We start from the raw sequence: 15,252 nt of genomic DNA, 5'->3' as shown, positions 1-15,252 counted from the left end.
GCGATGCAATCTTGACTCAAATCATGGACAAGTCCCTGAATTCAATTCATCTTCTGCTTCATTTTTTGATACTTTTCAACTCTCAGCCTCACCCTACGGACTCCTGCTTGGCTCTCCTTTCTCTATGCACTTGTTTATCTTTCTCTGAGCTTTTGCTTTTTCCTCCTTCCTGTAACACTTAACCTCTTTCTTTCCCCCCAGCCATGGTCTCTCATCACAGAAGTATAGGTCAGTAAAGTTAAAAAGCCTTTATAAATTACCAGGTAAATGTGATTAGAAAGGCCGGGAAGGTGAAGACAAGGCCAGTTAAATGGATATGCTAAGGCTAGAAGCCGAGTCATGCTTAAGACCTTGCTCTCTTGTTTAAGTTAATTCACAATGGCCTTACTGAAAAAACAGATAGACTTTAAATTACTTCAGAAAACTTTCCCAAGTAGAATTTGATGTTTCTTTTTCTTAATTAAAAAGCAAGTGATAAGTGAAATATTTTATCATTCTGTTTTAAGAGACCAAAACAAAGCTATTTAGCCCGTGTGTGGTGAAGATAAAACTGCCCATTTCCTCCTTCTCCCTCATTTTTCATGAGTGAAGATGCACACGGACTCAGTAAAAATTTCCTTATGGAGTATGTGAGAGAGTTAAAATTTAAACAACCAAATCCTCCAAACACAGGAAGCCTGACAGAGAAAAAGAGGAGTGGACTGGGCTTGGAAAGATATTGGTGTAGTTTTAGCTCCTGGGTTCTTTATGGACATATGAGACTGAGTCAGGTGTACATAAGACCCTTTCCAGCTCTCAAATTTAATAATTTGACAGGAAAACCCATTGTTAGCTATCATGGCATGAGTAGACCAAATAGAAGGCCAACCTATGTGTCTGATTAAACTCCACTAAGGAGGTATCATGTATAATCTACAAGGTGGTCAGAGCGGACATACACCATATGAGGACATCACATTCACGCTGACATGTTCTAACTCAACTGTGAGTTGTACAGAAGGAGATGTAGGCATTCTGGTTTCCCAGACTAGTTTTGGGTGGGGTGTCAAGCGTCACATCTATGTCTATACCATCTACACCACAATTACCTATTAATTATGCACATTACTCAGTTATTATTTTGAGTATACTTCTGAAATTCCTTTAGGTTGTGTTTTTCTTGGAACCCAGAGCAAAGTTTCTTTCTTCCACCCTGATAGCACCACTCTACCCCTCCTAAAAGAGGCTTCCCTTGGCAGGGAGAGCTTGGTGATATCAGAATGCACACACTGCCATTGAGATGTGCTCCCTGGTGACCAGGGTGTGGTGTGAGTAAACGCAAGTGTGGAACATGCATGCTTGTAAAAAGCACATGCATTTAGGCTGCTGCCCCAAAACAGAGTGCACAATTATATACTCAAAAAATTACCCTGGTCTTTTTACACCTGAGGGAAAACATCATTAGCTAATTAGCACTATGGTGCCATAGCAGCTGGTAGTTACTAACGGCCAAGTGACAGTTGCCAGAAAGCTGAGAAAGCTCTTTCACCCACCAGTGTATATTCTCCATTGTCTCATTTTGAAGAATTCCAGTTAGACTTTTGTTCTATCGGCTTAAGGCTTAACCTTTGATGGCTGTAAAGGATAAAATCCTTTGAAAAAAATAAAACTGTTAATCTCATGGCAGGTCCTCTTGACTTCTGTGAATGAGTTTTAGATCTCTGCCTGAGAGCAGAATTTGATAAGAGAGGCTTAGCGTGAGGTCAGTGGAAAGGCTGTGAATGAAGGGAGCATCGTAGAGATAAGGCAAGGGAAACGGCTGGACAGTAGGCTGCAAGCTTGAACATGGATTAGAGATACAAAGAAGAGTCTATAACATTCACACGGCAGGTCCCTTTCCTACACCTTACAATTACTTAGGTGTTCTGTGGAACTCAATTATTTGGTGCCTCTGAACAGTTCCCAGCTGACCCTGATGCAGCTGGTCCGGGGTCACACTTTGACCATTCTGGTACAGCCAACCACCAATGCTACGGTGCCTTGCTAAGCTTCATGGGCAAGGACCTTGCCTCTCCTAGATTGTCCAGCTCTGCAAGGTCTCCTAGAGTCATTTCCTAGTTGAACGGGGCTTTGAACTCCTTGCCTAGGAGAGGCTTTGTAACAGAGTGTGGGGGAGTTACTGAGATGCCTATAGCTACCATTACCCTTTGCCTCTGACAGCTTTCCAGATGAGCTGCGATAGCTGGGTATATTCCTTAATAAGAGGATGGTTACACATTCCTATTTTCACAATTCGATAGCACAGAGCTCTCTGCTTTATTATCTCTACTTGGTGACAAGTAGGTGCAGCCAGAAATGAAATCTCCAGGCTATAGGTAATAGACGTGCAGGCACTTTGAAAACCAGGGAGCACAGTGTAAGACATTACCATTATCACAGAGAAAAAGGAATCTCTATTTATATTGCTTTTAATTTATTTTTGGTTGGACAGAACTAAGTAGGTCTTGATGACCGATGACTCCTTCAGGCTATGCATGCAGAAGAAAATTATCAGGTGCCCGCAGTGAACTGAAGGAAGACAATGAAATAATTGAGTTTGAATTGACAGCGACCATAGAAATTGTAGTTTTGTGTTTCAAAAGTTAAGAATCAATGCTAATTACTTAGATTTGATCTTTACACATGTATCAAATTATCACACTCTACCCACAGACATTGAAACTCAGAAAGATAAAATGATTACAAATGGGAAAAGTTGGGAATAGACTTTTGAAAGGGTCTAGATGACCTCTTACTATGGCGGCACATGTATGAATCAAAATAAAAAAATGTTTAATCTACATTTAAATCAGTCAGTTCAGGTTTAATGTGGGAGAGAGGCCCCACCTCCGCCCCCATGGTCTGTCACAGGAAAGCAAAATGAATCAAGGTAAATGCTGCAAACCTCCCTGGCACTCCATCTCCTGCCTTGCATCTCCTACTACAGGCACCTCAAGGCAGTGGAAATTGCAATCACAGACCATCGCCATTAATCGAAGCAAGCCGTGTGCTACATCACTTAGCTATGAATAACTGAAATGACCTGACCCTTTCTGCGGTTAGTTAAGGAAGTCGTTTCAGAGTGGTATCCATGCATTTCCTGGGATCTCTATCCCAGTGGGTTGTTGTCCTGCTCGCCGTACTTTGACACTTTTAACTTTAACTTCTTTGCGTGAGTTCATTTCAACTTAGAATACAGAGTTTCCACGGGGTAGGGGATGGGGAAGGAGAAAAAGACATCGGTTCTTATTGGTATTCTTACTCTTAGTCTTTTATGTGGGAGAGACCTTGCTCTGGCTGCTCACGACTGTATCTCATCAGCTTTCTTTCCCTTTTCTTTCCAGGGTGACTGGGTATGGCTGAAAAAGTTCCCTCCTGGAGATTTTGGGGACATTAAGTCTATCAAATCAAGTGCAAGTGATGTGTTTGAAATGGTATGAGAACCCCTCATTTATATATATTCCTATTGAAATAAATTTCTTTCTTCCAAGAACTGCCGGTAGGTAGGAGACAGTCTTACAAACCTAGAGCAAGTACACAGTTGTTATTGTGAGATTGGTACAATCCTGTGACACAGTGGCGAAGTCAAAATGAAAGACGCTTACTCTGAATCAAAGAAGGAGCTTCCTTAACTTGAGCCCTGAGCCTTCAGGTTTCTGTTTGCAAAATGTCTGTTTACTACGATCCCTGCTATGCTGGGAAGAGAATTAAGAGACAATATATACAATACTTCTTGCAAATTCCTGGCTTATAACTTCTTTATAAAATGATGCCTATTAAGATAATTATCAACTAAGCATATCATAATCATTCACAAGCCCATTTTTTCAGACCTTGAAGACTCACCTGCTAATTATTGTTTAGAATATGGTTATTTTCCTAACTCCACTAGCTATGTTCAAAGTGTCCTTGGATGGTTTACTTAAGAAAGCAGCCTATAAATAAGTCAGGCATTATCTCTTTTAAGCCATTTAAATTCTTGTCTCCTCCTTGAACTTGGATTGGAGTCTATAAAAGATTTGTGGATATTGTCTTTGGTTCTTTCAAACACTAGTAATAGTAAATTTATCCACATCTGCAAAGCAGGCAAATCGTTCCAACAAATCTGAATGAGGACCGTCTGTATGCAGACCAAGTGCAAGTGAGAAAAGAAAGGAAACAAGGGGTATGACCTGTGGGGAACAAGGTGTGTCCTAAAAGTTCAGATGAAATATCATGATATGGTATTTCTGTTACATAGGATTTTGGTGCCTGGAGCTGAAGGGAAAATAATTGGAGATAAATTCGAGAGGACCAAAGGCAGCTGAAACAGCCCATTTCTCATTGATTTTATAACCCGAGAGGCTAACCTCCCCAAATCTATATTCAAAATAAAAAGACAAAGTGACTCAAACTGGGGGAAGTTGACAAAATACAAGAGTGTGAATAAACAAAAGTAGGAGTTGTGCATTACATCATTTTTTCCTCTGTGTGTGTGTGTGTGTGTGTGTGTGTGTTTGTGTGTGTGTTTGTGTGTGTTGACTTTTAATTTTGGCATAATTCAATCTTATGGACGAACCCTCCGGAATCTTTTGGGGACTTTTGTGGACTCTGCTCAGATTGGCACTTGCTTACCATTTGCTCAGTTTACTTGGGCTACAGTGATAGAAAACAATTATAAAGCAATTTTTTCTGATGTCAGCTTACACTCTATGTTCTCATATTGTAGTTTGCTATATGTCTTTTTGGGGTCTGTTAATACGAGAGCTTCTAAGAGTGCTCTACTTTTCACCTTATTATTTTTAAAGAATTCTGGCCAGTTACTGGTAGATCACCCCTCCACCTGGTTTTGCCTAATATTCTTATGGTTTGCTTTATGCATCTTTAGTCAGATCATTTGAGGAGTGATGTACTCTTCTTTTGTGCACTTTATCCAAAAGGCACACAATTTCTCACTGGTGATATTAACTTGGAGTATTTTGTTGAGCTACATGGTTTCCTTGCCAATGAGTTACTTTTCCTCACAGTAATTAATACATAAGTTTTTACACAGTTTGAATCATAGAGATAGTCTGCTTGGTTTTATGAGCTAGGATCTCACTCTGTAAAAAACGTTGGCCTGTAGCTCACTTTGTAGTACAGGCTGGCCCTCAAATCATAGCAATAATCCTACCTTAGCCTTCTAAGAACTGAGATTAGAGGTGTGAGACACCATGCTTGGGTCTTTTTGATTTTTTTTTATAGCCCAGTCTTATTCACTATTTTACTTACTAGTTGATAATTTTATAATATTAAAATTTTCTGTACTTATTGGTTGACATTTATTATAAGAAACATCCTTCCCTTCTTCCCTATTATTTACATTTTATTCTTCAATCATTATGCATGCATAAAAAGCTTTTCAATTGGTTAGGGAGGTCAACATCTTTGCCATATTTCTGGTTCTAAAAGAAAAGGATTTAATACAGTTCATGTTAACTGTAAATCTCTCTCTCTCTCTCTCTCTCTCTGTCTCTGTCTCTGTCTCTGTCTCTCTGTTTCTTTCTCTGTCTCTGTGTCTCTGTCTCTGTCTCTGTCTCTGTCTCTGTCTCTCTGTCTCTCTCTCTCTCTCTCACACACACACACACACATAGGTGTGTGTGTATGAATTTTTATCATGCAAGTTTCTCAAAACCATTTTTTCTACCTTTTGATATGGCTATTGTTTATGTCTTTATTTGGTTAATATAGTAATTTACATTGTTTTAAAATAAGTATTGGATAAACTTTAATATAGCTGGGATAAATTCCACTTGTTCATTGAACACTGTCAAGAACTTCTGGACGATACTTTAGAGATTTTTTTTGCCATATTTATTGATAGGATCATTTTGTATCTTAGGTATCTTTACCATATTCTTGTCAATATGGTTTTCACTTACTATTAAAACTTCCCTGTTTATTAATTCCATGATTTTTCTTTGCATTCTTTGATGTCCTAATGTTATAGGTATACAAGTTAGCGTATTAGTAAATACTTTGCATGTCTATGTGAAAAATAACCAATTTTAAATATTTTCTGATTATGGTTTTGTAAATACTTTCATTATGAGTGTTTTTTTTCTATTTTTACCTACCTATGTAATGAAAGAATTCTGTAAAATTTGTTTCCTCAGCTCCAGGACACAGCTACACATGCACATTTATGATAGCAAGGTCTTTTATTATTATAAAACACTCACTTTTAGCTCTGGGAATACTTATTTTTCTGATTTGATTTTAGTAGTCTATTTTCCTATCATGTTACTTTAACATCTTTTGGGTTTTAACGTTCACTTCTTTCAAGGAACATGCATTTGTTTCCTTTTGCCCCTTCTCCACACTATTCTGCAACCTCTAGCCAGTAAGAAGAGTCTTTAGTACACTGGGGCACCATCTGAAATTGTTCAAAGTTTGATCAGCTGTCTCTCCTCCATCTCATCTATTCCTCTGTTTTACTTGGTTCATTTTTCTTGCCTTTGGACTAAAAATATGTGTAGGGACTTCAGTTTGCTTTTTATATTTGCATCTTAGGTATACTTTATTGGATTTTTTAATTAATTGTTCTAGAAAGTCTTGAATACATTTTTAATTTGTCACAATGTACTTAGAGTTAATATTATACCATTTTTCCTAAAATATGGGAAATTTGTGAACATGTTGCTCTTTTTACCTTGTCTATATTCCTTGTTTTACAGTTTGAATGTATATTAACTCCATGTCAGATTTTACTTTAAATGCTTATATATTTTATAGAAACTAAATCCAATTAAATAAAATACACTTTTATATTTATTATCACATTTACTATTTGTAATGATTTTTATATTTCCTAATAGTTGACATATTCCTAACACTGTTAGAAAGATGTGGAAACAAAAAAAGTGGTATAAAAATTTTTAAAGTCAGGGATGAAGAGATGACTTGGCAGTTCAGAGTAATGGCGTTTCTTCAAGACGACCCTAATTCAGTTCCTAGTCCCTATATTGGGTGGCTCATTATCTTTTGTAACTCCAGTTCCAGGGAATCTACCACTTTATTCTGGCTTTTATGGGAACACACATATGTGTCATACATTCTTATATACATACAGATACATAAATTAAAATATATACCTTTTAAAAAGTTCAAAAAGTCCTCTGGCTCTTGCGGTATTTGGGTTGGCTCTATTACATCATAAAAGTTCTAATATAGGGGCAGGCGACATGGCTAAGAAGTTAGGAGCACACTGTGCTTTCTGAGAGAATTCAAGTTCGATTCCCACAACCACCTGAAACTAAAGCTCCATTGGACCTAATGTGTCTGAGGTGACCTGCATTCACATATACATGTGTGTGCATGCATGCATGCATGAGCACAGACACAAACATGCACAGATATACAGGATTAAAAATTAAAATAAGGCAGAAAATAGTCCTGAAAAATTCCATTTCCAGTACCTAAATAATATATTTGATATGACTATTCACTTTTGGGTAGTAGGCAGTAGGTAGGGCAGTATGGTAATATAAACAATACTTTATATAATTATCAAAACAAAATAATGTGCTAGAAACAGACAGACATGTGTAGCCAATTAGGCAATTGGGGTAGAAAAAAAAATCTTGCTGCTGCAATATGCATCAATGGATAGTTTAATAATACCTAGTATGGGAAAAGGCAGGTGGGCTTAACTCTGATGTTGCCATATTTCAGTATGCTTTTTAATTGGCCAAAGAAATATTTGACCCAGAAGCAGGTATTTCTGCGAGTTGAAAGCTTAAGAATATTATATTAGAGAGGTGAATACCAAAGATCCTGATATAAGACACATTCAACCCTTGAAATTTTGATGTTAAATTGCTAAGTAAGCATCGTGGTAGAGGAGAAATATATGTCTACCTAGTAAACATTCACCTTGTGAGTGCGTTCCAGACTTTCTCTCCATCATATTCGGAATCTCCGTAGGACATGCTTGCATGTAGGTATTTATATAATTTCAAAACAGGACCTTCTCTCATGTTTGCAGCTGAGGATGGGTGGTTGTAAAGTCCAGGCAGAGATGTAGATCTGAAAGATGCCGTTATTCTCCCAAATATTTAATGCCATTTTTTCCCTGGAGATTGAACCCAGAAAACATGTATGTGGTCATTCATTCTTCTGTAACTCCAGTCTTCATATGTTTTGTTTCTGGAACAGGTTTTCATCATGTTGCCTCCGCTGGCCTGAAGGTTACTATGTAGCCTTGAACTCACAGAGATCTTCCTGCCTTGCCTACTGAGTGCTGACATTAAAAGCATATGCCACCACACTGGGACCATTTACTGTGTTAAACGCTGCAAACATTTTCAAATAATAACAAAAGATGGTTATTCTTGATTGGCAGGTGATCCTTTAATGCGGTGGTTTAAAAACCCAGGCTATAGCCATATTATGGCTCTGCTATCTCTTATGATCTTGTAAACATGTATATTTAACCATGGAATTGGAAAATAATATGCAACTGAGAATATTTGCTTCTAGGTTAAAAGCCTTAACCTAGAAATGGGGGCATATCCCTGCTCTTCTATTCTATTGATTAGACATCAATAATATTGCTATGCTTAGCTTCAATAGAGGAAAGGGGATGTGAGTTATTTTCCTAATCAGTTTTTATAATTTCTGGACCAATAGTTTTGGTTGTTTGGTTAATAAAAGAATGAAATCTTAGAAGAAGGTGCTTAATTTATTATATGTAAGCTGAGATTTCATGTCTTCTTTAATTGGTTTAGGTTGAAGTGGACTAATAATTGCGAAGGGTCAGGTCTTTATGCTTAATAGGCAAATGAGATAGTCCGTAGGGTTAACATAGTGTAGTTCAGACTATCTCGCTGAAGGTCTTATGGTATTATCTATACCAGTAAATGGATTGCAGCTTCTCCATACTCCATATGATAATCTTTGAAGTCTTTTTTCACTTCCCATATCATGGCATGTGATTTGTAGCTCCAATATACATCTGAGATCTAACCTGTTCCTAGTCCTTCAGTGTTGCTATTATTCTAAGCCTGTGTATACATGAGTGTGTGCACACTCACATATATATATAAAACAATGTATGGCCAGAATGTTGTATTTATTATATTCATGGAATTGGTTTCAGGAACCCTTCAGATACCAAAATCCACAATACCCAAATCTTTTACATAAAAGAGAAAAATACTTTGTATCCCACCTGTGTACATCCTACCATCTTTAAATTATGTCTTACTTATCTAGTGGCCATTACAATTTAAATTTTGTGTGCGTAAAAGTATTGTTTTGGGAGTGAAAAGAAACATACTGTATAAATGTTCAGTATATCTGGTACTTTAATATGCTTGGCCCAGCGAGGAGCTCTATTAGGAGGTGGGGCCTTGTTGGAGGAAGAGTGTCATCATGACAGTGGGCTTTGGGAGTCTTCTCTGGCTGCTTTTGGATCAAGATATAGAACTCTTGGCACTTCCAGAACTGTGCCTGCTTAAACATTGTCATTCTTTCTGCCTTGATGATAATGGACTGAACCTTTGAACCTATAAGCCAGCTCCAATTAAATGTCTTTTATGAGGGTTGTCTTGATCATGGTGTCTCTTCACAACAATGGAAACTCTAACTTAAGAAAATCTATGTGATTGAAATATTAATAGAGTTTAGTTATTTATATTTCACACCAGGGCTCTCTATGAGATTATATGTCACATACGATACTGAAATTATGATATTCACTCCATGACTTTTGGTTCCTGTCTATTTCTATAGCTTGATATTTCATATCCTCCCCACTGCACTGTAGTCTGGGAAGACTAAACCTGCTGCAATTTTCTCAACTCAGAAGTATTCCTCCATCAGATCCACTGGCCAACTCTTTTATGTTCTTCAGTGTTCTACTTATCAGTTCTTGGGAAAGCTTCCTTTGATACCTGGCTCCCCCACTGACTGTCAAGATGAGATATTTAATCTCTGAGCTCACTTGGCATTTCATGGTCTAATTGAAAACACATTACATGATAAATATAATTTTCAGATCACTTACCCGCTACTTTCCACTGAGTATGAGATCTTCTAGGACAAGTGGCTGCATTGTATTTATTCTTTTCTCATATATTTTATTTATTTCTTTACAGTTTACATAAAACAGCAGTTGTCTTAATCGTGACATTTTGCATATTCTTATTGTACCTTTTGTACAGTACCGTGAACAGTAAGGAGCAGCAGCCGAAACAAGACAGCTGTGATTGGTCTCTGTCTTCTTTGCAGATGAAGGACCTGCGGCATGAAAATGTCAACCCTTTATTGGGCTTCTTCTATGATTCGGGGATGTTTGCCATCGTGTCAGAATTTTGTTCTCGAAGGAGCCTAGAAGACATACTTACACAAGACGATGTGAAACTTGATTGGATGTTCAAATCATCACTGCTGCTTGACCTCATCAAGGTTAATGGCAAACATAAAGGAGTCTTGGATTCTCCTCATAGATTTGAAACTTACAAAGATTTTGACTGTTGTTTTTAGTCTACTCTTTTTAGGCTAGGAATTTAAAATACTGAGGAGTGTTCTTTCCTATGGGCATTTGTGATTATTTCACCTACTCTCCTTGTCTCTCAAGTCCTGAGTCTCCACCCTTTCATCACCCTTTTGTCTACATGTGTTTTAGGGTATTGATACAGAACATAACTGCACATGTTCCTTCTCAACTTGGGGTCCAGATTTCCCTCTCTTCTCATGTTTAACATCAAGCTCTCTTCTACTTTTAACCACCTTCCAGTTCTTTGCTTTGTAGCTATAGGGAAGTGGTCATTCCTAGAATCTTCTGTGTTGTGTAAAAGCAGCTGCTTGGTTTCATTTTCTAAAAGGTGTCACGGTCTAGAAGTAGACGATGAGACTTTGCATGTCTGTATGGATGTGGAACTTTGCCTCTGAGAAAGACACTGATCATATAAGGTAGCACCTTCATTGTGTGTGCCATGGACAATTACAATGGAGATTTATGGAAAGGTCCATGGATGAGCTTCTGTAGAGACAATGAACTCTCCAAGATAACATAAAGCTCTGCGTATGTGCATTTTAATGGAATTGGTTTGAATTATTGATTACTTGTTGAGCTATGTACACATTAATCACAGCCTTGAGTTTTGAATAGCGACTTAAACATTTTCAAGGAGGTACAGAAGGGGAAGATATTATCTTATCCTCACTTTGTAAGATGGCCACGATCAAATCCCTAACCCAGAGAGCCCCAGAGAGACTAACTGAGGCAGTCTTTATTTTGCAACATCTAGCCCAGGCCTATATGAGTAATAGTCAAGCACTAGCTAACCTGGAGAAAATCCTGCCTATTGTAGGCTTGCAAGTAATAGAGACTATAGGGGCTCTGAGAGGACAACATGGAAATCATGGGACTACAAAGGGGTATCAAGTTTCAAAGCAGAAATAGCTCACTAAAAGGACACTTGGTATCAACAATTCTGAGATGACTTCACTAAAATACAGATGTGCAGAAGGATTAAACCCATCTGGTAGAGAGTTTACATGCATCACATTTAAATTCATGTAAAGGCTCTCAAGCAACCCTAGAGAGCAGAGATACCTAGCTTTCTTCTTCATTTAGATATTCTTTCATTTAAAATTAGTACATTTAATTAACATTTGAAATCAAGTGCTATAAATATATGTGGGGAAATATTGACATTTATCCAACCCTCATCTTTCATCACCTCTACACTAAGTTAAGCTAAAGCTAACAATTTGGAAACTAGATTTGAAATACATTCCATGCCTATTTACATTCTATTATAACTATTTTATTTGTTTTGAATACACATGCCATCACATAACTTGGAGAGTCACAATTTGGTCCTTACTATTTGGTTTGTAGTTATATCAATATCAGTACATATGGATTGACCTTATTAGTATTGCAGAATGTTCAGTTAAGAATGTATGATAAATCTTTCCCTTACTGATAATTTAGTTTATTTCCAATTGTATACCATATAAAAATCAAAACTTCTGTTTGCACTCTTCTTGCTCTGTTTGTATATAAGTAAGCATACATGCTTTTTCTGAAGAATTAGAAGCCTATAGTATACATATTTAAAAAAAATTGCAGCTCCTGTTGAATTGCCAACCTGCAAAGTCACACCAAGTTCCCACTTTTGCTGGTAATGGATGAAAGATACATTAGATCTGTTTTGCAAAATCAGAATCTCCCAGTTCCTGGCAATTACATGCGAATGGATCCATCTTGTGCTTGAGATGTCAATAGATCTCCTAGTAGCACTTACTTCTAAATAAATACAAGCTATGATTCTTAATCAAAGCCAAACATTTTAGAGCTAGAATGGACCTAAACATTTGTCAAAGGTTTACTTTGCCTTTGCCTACAAATAAGAGAAGAAGCTTGAATTCTGGTCATAATTGCCAATGCCATTAACGACCTCAGAAATTGGCCCTAAAAGCATCAAATAGTGAGTGTCTAAATAAGTTTTGTTGTATCATCTGCAGGGAATGAAATACTTACACCACAGAGAATTTATTCATGGGAGGCTAAAGTCTCGGAACTGTGTGGTAGATGGACGTTTTGTACTAAAAGTGACAGATTATGGCTTTAATAACATTTTAGAAATGCTGAGACTCTGAGGAACCTCTGAAGAAGGTAAGCAATGAATTGTACCTCGATGATATGCAAGGTAACTTCAAGGTTCAAATGAAACTATGCATAGAATTAAAGCTTTAGAGTGATTTCAACTCCTCACTTTTGTTGAAAATCCAGCCTCTTTTCCAAGCCAAGGGACTTGAATGAAGTCTGCACGCTGTAACCTCAGCCCAGCCCTTCCTTCCAAACAAAGCCATTGCAATAATGTTCAGTCCCTGCTGAGGCAGGATTAGGCTGTATTGTTTAGACACCCCAGCAGTCCCTGGAGAATCTTGCTGAGCGCTAGGCACACAGTAGGCACTCAATAAATACTTGTCAGATTGAATGGAGAGTAATTTAGAAGCTGGACCCCCACGAAGTATATTCTCAAATGGGATGTCACTAGAGCGTATCAGTACCGTGTCTTTGAGAGAAAGAAGCAAGGAGGTAGCCCCCTGCAAATGAGTGCTCTATGGGTTGTGTGTATGGCTTCAGAGAGAGTGACAGACTTGTAAGTAAGCAGGCATGCTTGTGACATCCATTGTGTGTGTGTGTGTGTGTGTGTGTGTGTGTGTCTTCTGTCTAGTGCACCAGTAGCAGCACTAAGGAATTCCTGGCAGACTCATAACTCATCAAGACGAAAAGAAAAAATCTGAGGTGTGGGAGAACAGACCATCCCCGAAAGACAGGAGGGTAGAAAATAGTGGTCTTACAAGTTTTACAACTGCTGACTTCCCTACATGGGAGGCAAGAACAATAAAAGACAGACAGCCACATGCCCAGATAGAGAGCCGTTCTTTGAGGGCATCATATCAGCACTTCCCCAACCAAATGCATGCAGCACTAAACTGTAGGAGTCCATTTAGTCTAACTCTCCCACTTACAGATTAGAGAGCAGAGAGGCTCCTGAGTTACTCAAACCATACGGCTACTTCACAGCAATTCAATTCAGGTCTTCATTCAGTCAACAAACCCCAGTTTTCTCTTTCTCTGTTCATTCATATTCTGGAGGAGTTGAAAGTCTTGAAAATCATAGTGACAACTGTGATATTTTCCCTCTCCCACTCCTCTCCCTCCACTCCCGGTCCCTGACATAACTGTGTCGTAATTACTTGTCTAATTCTAGTTTGAATGCCTAGTTTGCCATTTGCCTTGCCTTACAACAGGGTGTTGGGAGGATAGCTTCAGAGATGGCAGGTCCTTAGCATTCTATACAAATCAGACATCTGGAAAAGGTAAAAACACAATACTTTTCAGAGTTCATTTCACATTTATTTCACAGACTGACAAAACTTTCAACCTTAGGGACATTCGGTCATAACGTGGGAAAAGGGTATCTTCAGTTGTGTGTGACTGTGCCTATAACAGTGCCTATGACTCTGTGTATGTGTGTGGGGGTGAGTGGGTGTGCACTGTCTACAGTCTCCGTCTGTATCTTGGTTTCTCACTCTTATTTTGCTTCACTCTTCAAACTGCAGCCTATTCTTCACATACTGTACCTGGAGGGAACTTTCTAGACTGCAAATCTGATTTTGTTATAGGTATCCCTCACTGAATGGCTTTTTACTGCCTTTAGGGTAAAGTTCAAATTCCTTTACATGACATATGAGTCTTATTTGGTATGGGTTTAATACCGATAGCCTCTATCTCTCTGATCCAGCCCCGCTGAACTCCTTCAGGTTGTTTATATATATTGAGCTTCCTCTTCCTTCCAGCCCTTTTACATTTGCTGTGCTTTCTGTCTGGGATACTCTGCCTTTCTCATCATCATAAGTATTTATCTGAGCATAGCTAAGTTCTCCTCCTTTAGGACTCAGCTTAAAATACTGCTGCACTGAGTGGTTTCCTATGACTCCTTATGCCCAGCTAAGTTCTTCTCTTCAAGAGTCTCTTTAAGGTCAACAGAATTCACTGGGGATTTGTACTTGGTTGTCTTTTCCCTACACCCAAACTATAATCTCAGTGGAGGTAAGAAGCAGGTTTGAGTCCACGGTTTCTAGTAGAATAAATATTCATTAGCTTAGCAAATGAATGAGATGGAATAAAATGTTGGAACTGATCTCCTACCTTAAATGATGATGCTTATAGCGCCTTATAATTGGACAGTCTTTGAAGGTCATCTGACTCAACTTTTGCTTTGGGAAAATTGAGTTAAAACTGATTCCTGGTCAAGCTGGGATTTAGAAACCCAGGTCTCTTGACTTGCAGTTCTGTATTTTATTAAATGTTCTATTAGCACGGTTCTTCAAGGTTGACTTTACTGATGGAATAAGCTCAGACTTAGTAGTGGCTACAACTTATATAAGAGAAGGCAAAATAATTTCTTCTAGTTTTTCTGACACCCCATGTGTAATAGTAACTAGTGGCTGTTACTTGCTTCTGGAGTGGACAAGAGGAAGGGGAACCGGGTTGGAAGATGGGGATGAGTGTTCATTATTGTCCCATTTCAACTGTCTGACTGCAGCCCAGATCCAAGCTCCTTTTAGCCATTAACAGCCTAGATGTTGGTGCTCTCTAAGAGTACTATTTGGAAATGATGGTGTTTAATCACCTGGCTTTTTACCAGACAGTTCCTTCCCCCTCTGATGCTTTTAAATGTGCAGGGA

General features: G+C 38.2%; 1 protein-coding gene across 1 annotated transcript in view; it reads left to right on the top strand.

Moving 5' to 3' along the window:
* Gucy2f (guanylate cyclase 2F, retinal) overlaps nt 1–15,252 on the top strand; it is a 92,977-nt gene that overhangs the window by 49,530 nt on the left and 28,195 nt on the right. Inside the window, exons 8-10 of the mRNA XM_032890124.1 lie at nt 3,363–3,452; nt 10,270–10,446; nt 12,517–12,667. Coding sequence (XP_032746015.1) covers nt 3,363–3,452; nt 10,270–10,446; nt 12,517–12,651 — 402 coding nt within the window. The 3' untranslated portion in view covers nt 12,652–12,667. The remainder of the gene's footprint in view (nt 1–3,362; nt 3,453–10,269; nt 10,447–12,516; nt 12,668–15,252) is intronic.

Source organism: Rattus rattus, chromosome X (assembly GCF_011064425.1).
Source record: "Rattus rattus isolate New Zealand chromosome X, Rrattus_CSIRO_v1, whole genome shotgun sequence".
Lineage (NCBI taxonomy): Eukaryota > Metazoa > Chordata > Mammalia > Rodentia > Muridae > Rattus > Rattus rattus.
This window is presented reverse-complemented; position numbering and strand designations above follow the sequence as displayed.